This window comes from Cebus imitator, unplaced genomic scaffold, assembly GCF_001604975.1.
Source record: "Cebus imitator isolate Cc_AM_T3 unplaced genomic scaffold, Cebus_imitator-1.0 Scaffold446, whole genome shotgun sequence".
Taxonomy (NCBI): domain Eukaryota; kingdom Metazoa; phylum Chordata; class Mammalia; order Primates; family Cebidae; genus Cebus; species Cebus imitator.
Window position 1 is genome coordinate 1,605,573 of NW_016107761.1, and position 3,504 is coordinate 1,609,076.

At 40.5% G+C, this 3,504-nt stretch overlaps 1 protein-coding gene across 1 annotated transcript in view; it reads right to left on the bottom strand.

Moving 5' to 3' along the window:
- Positions 1-3,504, bottom strand: part of LOC108291166 (probable maltase-glucoamylase 2) — a 124,983-nt gene that overhangs the window by 61,236 nt on the left and 60,243 nt on the right. Inside the window, 2 exon segments of the mRNA XM_017511348.2 lie at positions 311-479; positions 1,515-1,669. Of these exon segments, the coding sequence (XP_017366837.1) occupies positions 311-479; positions 1,515-1,669 (324 nt within the window).

The following is a 3,504-nucleotide window of genomic DNA, read 5'->3' on the forward strand; positions in this document are numbered from 1 at the left end:
AAAAAAAAAAAAAAAAAAAACACAGAAAATCTGTAGCTAAGCACTTAGCAATGTGCCTGACACATAGAATATATTAAGTAAAAGTTTGTGAAATAAATAAAATCCATAATTCATAGAGGGAAATATATATATAATATACATATATGCCTTTTAGGGACAAAAGAATGTGACATGTGGCCTATTACAACTGAGAGCAGAATTTATCAGAATAAGATGAAGTTGATGAGCAATGTGTCATATAGAAGCATACGGATTAAAATAGATTTACATTGAGAGAAACTGATTGCTAAACTTATTCCATTGACCCTACCGCAGGTGGCTCATCACGAGCAAACATCCCCCAGGTGTTCCAGTTCATGTCTCTTCTGAAAGTTGTGTGCTCAGTTTCCCCAAAGCCATAGATGTACTGAGAGGGCAGACGTGTAGAAATGGAGAGAAACATGTCATTGAAGGTGAAGCCGGGGAGTTGAGAATCCCAACTGCAACACAAAAACAGATCACACTGAGTTGGAGACCACTGGCCAGAGCTCCTTGGAATGTGTTTGAAATGTCTAATTGATTCCAAAGCCTCCTGAATTATTGCACATTTAGATACAGGTTCAAATACTGTGACATGACCCAGATCATAACAATGGCCCCGACTCAGTACCAAAGTTCCATGTTCACATTTCTGTTCTGTGGTTTGTCAGACTGAGAGCTCCTTTTCTGGGAACTTGAGGGCAAAAGCCATGACTCCTTCTATTTATTTCAAGTTTTCAGTGCCTGGCATATCAGCTTGAATAAATATATAAATAAACAAATAGGGTTTAAGCAAATTTTCCAGTGGGAAATTGTGAAACTCGTAGAACAAGTTCTCTGAATTGGCCAAAGGTCTTCTTACCAGAGAGAACAACAGAGGAAATCACTTGCATAGCCAAAGAGAGAAGACATACATGAGAAGGCAAAGGTGCACATGCAGGTAACAGCTTCTACTGGGATGGGGAAGTTCACCCCAAGCAAAATCCAGACCTTCACTTCATTCTATTCAGCAGCAGGACAAGAGATGGGAGATGACAATTCCTTTATGCTTAACATTGTCAAAAGGCTTTAAGGCTTTTGTGTCCACAGAATCAAATATTACAAGAAGCTATTTCTTTCTCCTTTTTAAACTTTGCTCCTCTCTCCTGCCTCTTATTATTTCTTAATGAGTCATAGTATGGAACTCATTTGTATCTTAGGTTATCTTGTGTACTTATTGAGTTTTCTGTTCTACTTAAGAACAATAAGTAGAACATGTATTTTTCTTTCTCTAAAATCAAACAATACTTCATTTCTTTAAGGATGGATTAAGTATTTTTGTTAGTGACTAACCAAAAACAAATTACTCATTAAAGCATGGAAAAATAGATACACTCTTAACAAATGCACACATATTTACACAGAGTCTCTGAGATTAATATTTCACTTGAATTAATTGTAACCACTATAGTTAAATCTAGAACTACTCTAATTAGAGCCAAATAAGTAGTGCTTACATCACAGTGCTGGAGGTTTTGCGTTGAATCTGGATTCCAAAAGGATTGTTCTGAATCCTGACATCATACAGACGGTTTTCAGGGTCATGATCTGGTTGGGGAGGGGTGTTCAGTGGCACTGGGACTTCATACCTTTTATTAGTGGGGTCATAGATCTGGCAAGAAGAGAGAAGAAAGCTTTCCGATAGGGTCTCAGACCTAAAATTCATCATGCTAGCCCATATAATTCAGATTCCATGTTTTTTGGCCAGTTTGCACCTTATCAGTAGACATTGAACATCCCCAAGCAAATGGATGTGAGGCCTGCCTGCCCACCGTGTCCCATACAGATGCTGAAGTTCAAAAATGCCTCAGCAAAATCCATTCAAAGCCAGGGAGGGCTCTTCCTCTAAAGAACTTGTGACAGAAAGATATAGAATGTCATAAATAGAATGTGTGTGTACCTGTTTGTAAGTGTGTGGCATGTAGACATGTATGTGCATAAAACTGTAAAACTGTGTCTATATGCATGTTAGGAATTAAAGAATTGGGTTTTCCTATGGAGTCTGAGAACTCCTTGCTGTTTGAGCTTCCAGATGCTGCACAGCTTTCCCATTCCTAACGTTTCTCTTCTGTATCCACCCCTTGTTCCTACCTACCTATCAGGACTGATGTGTGGGAAGAATAAAAGGAGTGAAAAGTGTTATTCAAGTACAAGGAGTATCACCAACATGAGTGACCATCCTCTTCCTCATGTTATAGCCCCAAATTTATGTTTAGGTAAAGGCTTTTCTTTTTTTTTCCTCTTTTGAGACGGAGTCTAGTTCTGTTGCCAGGCTGGAGTGCAGTGACGGGATCTCGACTCACTGCAATCTCCACCTACCAGGTTCAAGCAATTCCCCTGCCTCAGGCTCCTGAGTAGCTGGAACTACAGGCATGCACCACAACGCCCAACTATTTTTTGTATTTTAGTAGAGACAGGGTTTCATCATGTTGGCTGGGATGGTCTCACTCTCCTGACCTCGTCATCCGCCCACCTCGGCCTCCCAAAGTGCTGGGATTACAGGTGTGAACCACAGTGCCCGGCCAGATGAGTTTTCTAAAGTCCTGCTTGTCAAAATTATGTTTCTTAGACCCAAAGCAGCAGCATTGCCTGGGAGCCTGTTAGGAATGCAGAACCTCAGGCCCTACCACCCCAGATTTTCTGAATTAGAACTCTCATTTTCACAAGCTGCTCCAGTGATTCACGATACCTTAAAATGTGGAAAGCAATGGCTAAAGCTGAGCTGTCCGAGGTGCTGTCCACAAGCCACACGTGGCCTTTGAGTGCCTGACATGTGCTAGTCTGAATTGAGATTCACTGTAAATGCAAAATACACACCAGATTTTGAAGACTTAGTATAATTAGAAGATTGCTTCAAGATGAGATTTGGGTGGGGAAAAAAAAGAAAAAAAAAATTTTAAATAGAAGATTGCAAAGTGTCTCCATTAAATTTTGATTTCAAAGTGAAATGATAATATTTTTAGGACATTGATTAAATATTATTAAAATTCATTTCACTTTTAAAATATACATTTAAAAATGCATCTACTGGAAAATATGCATGGCTCACATCGTATTTCCAGTAAATGTTCTTTTTAAATGTCATAGCAGTGGGTCTCAAAGTGTGGCCTCTTGACCTGCAGCATCAGCCTCACCTGAGAACTTGTTAGAAATGCAAATTCTCAAGGCCGGGCACAGTGGCTCATGCTTGTAATCCCAGCACTTTGGGAGGCTGAGGCAGGTGGATCACCTGAGGTCAGGAGTTCAAAACAAGCCTGGTCAACATGGTGAAACCCCGTCTCTACTAAAAATACAAAAAAGTATTCAGGCATGATGGTGGGCACCTATAATCCCAGCTACTCGAGAGGCTGAGGCAGGAGAATTGCTTGAACCAGGGAGGCGGAGGTTGCAGGGAGCCGAGATCTCACCACTACACTCTGGCTTGGGCAACACGAGCAAAACTCCATC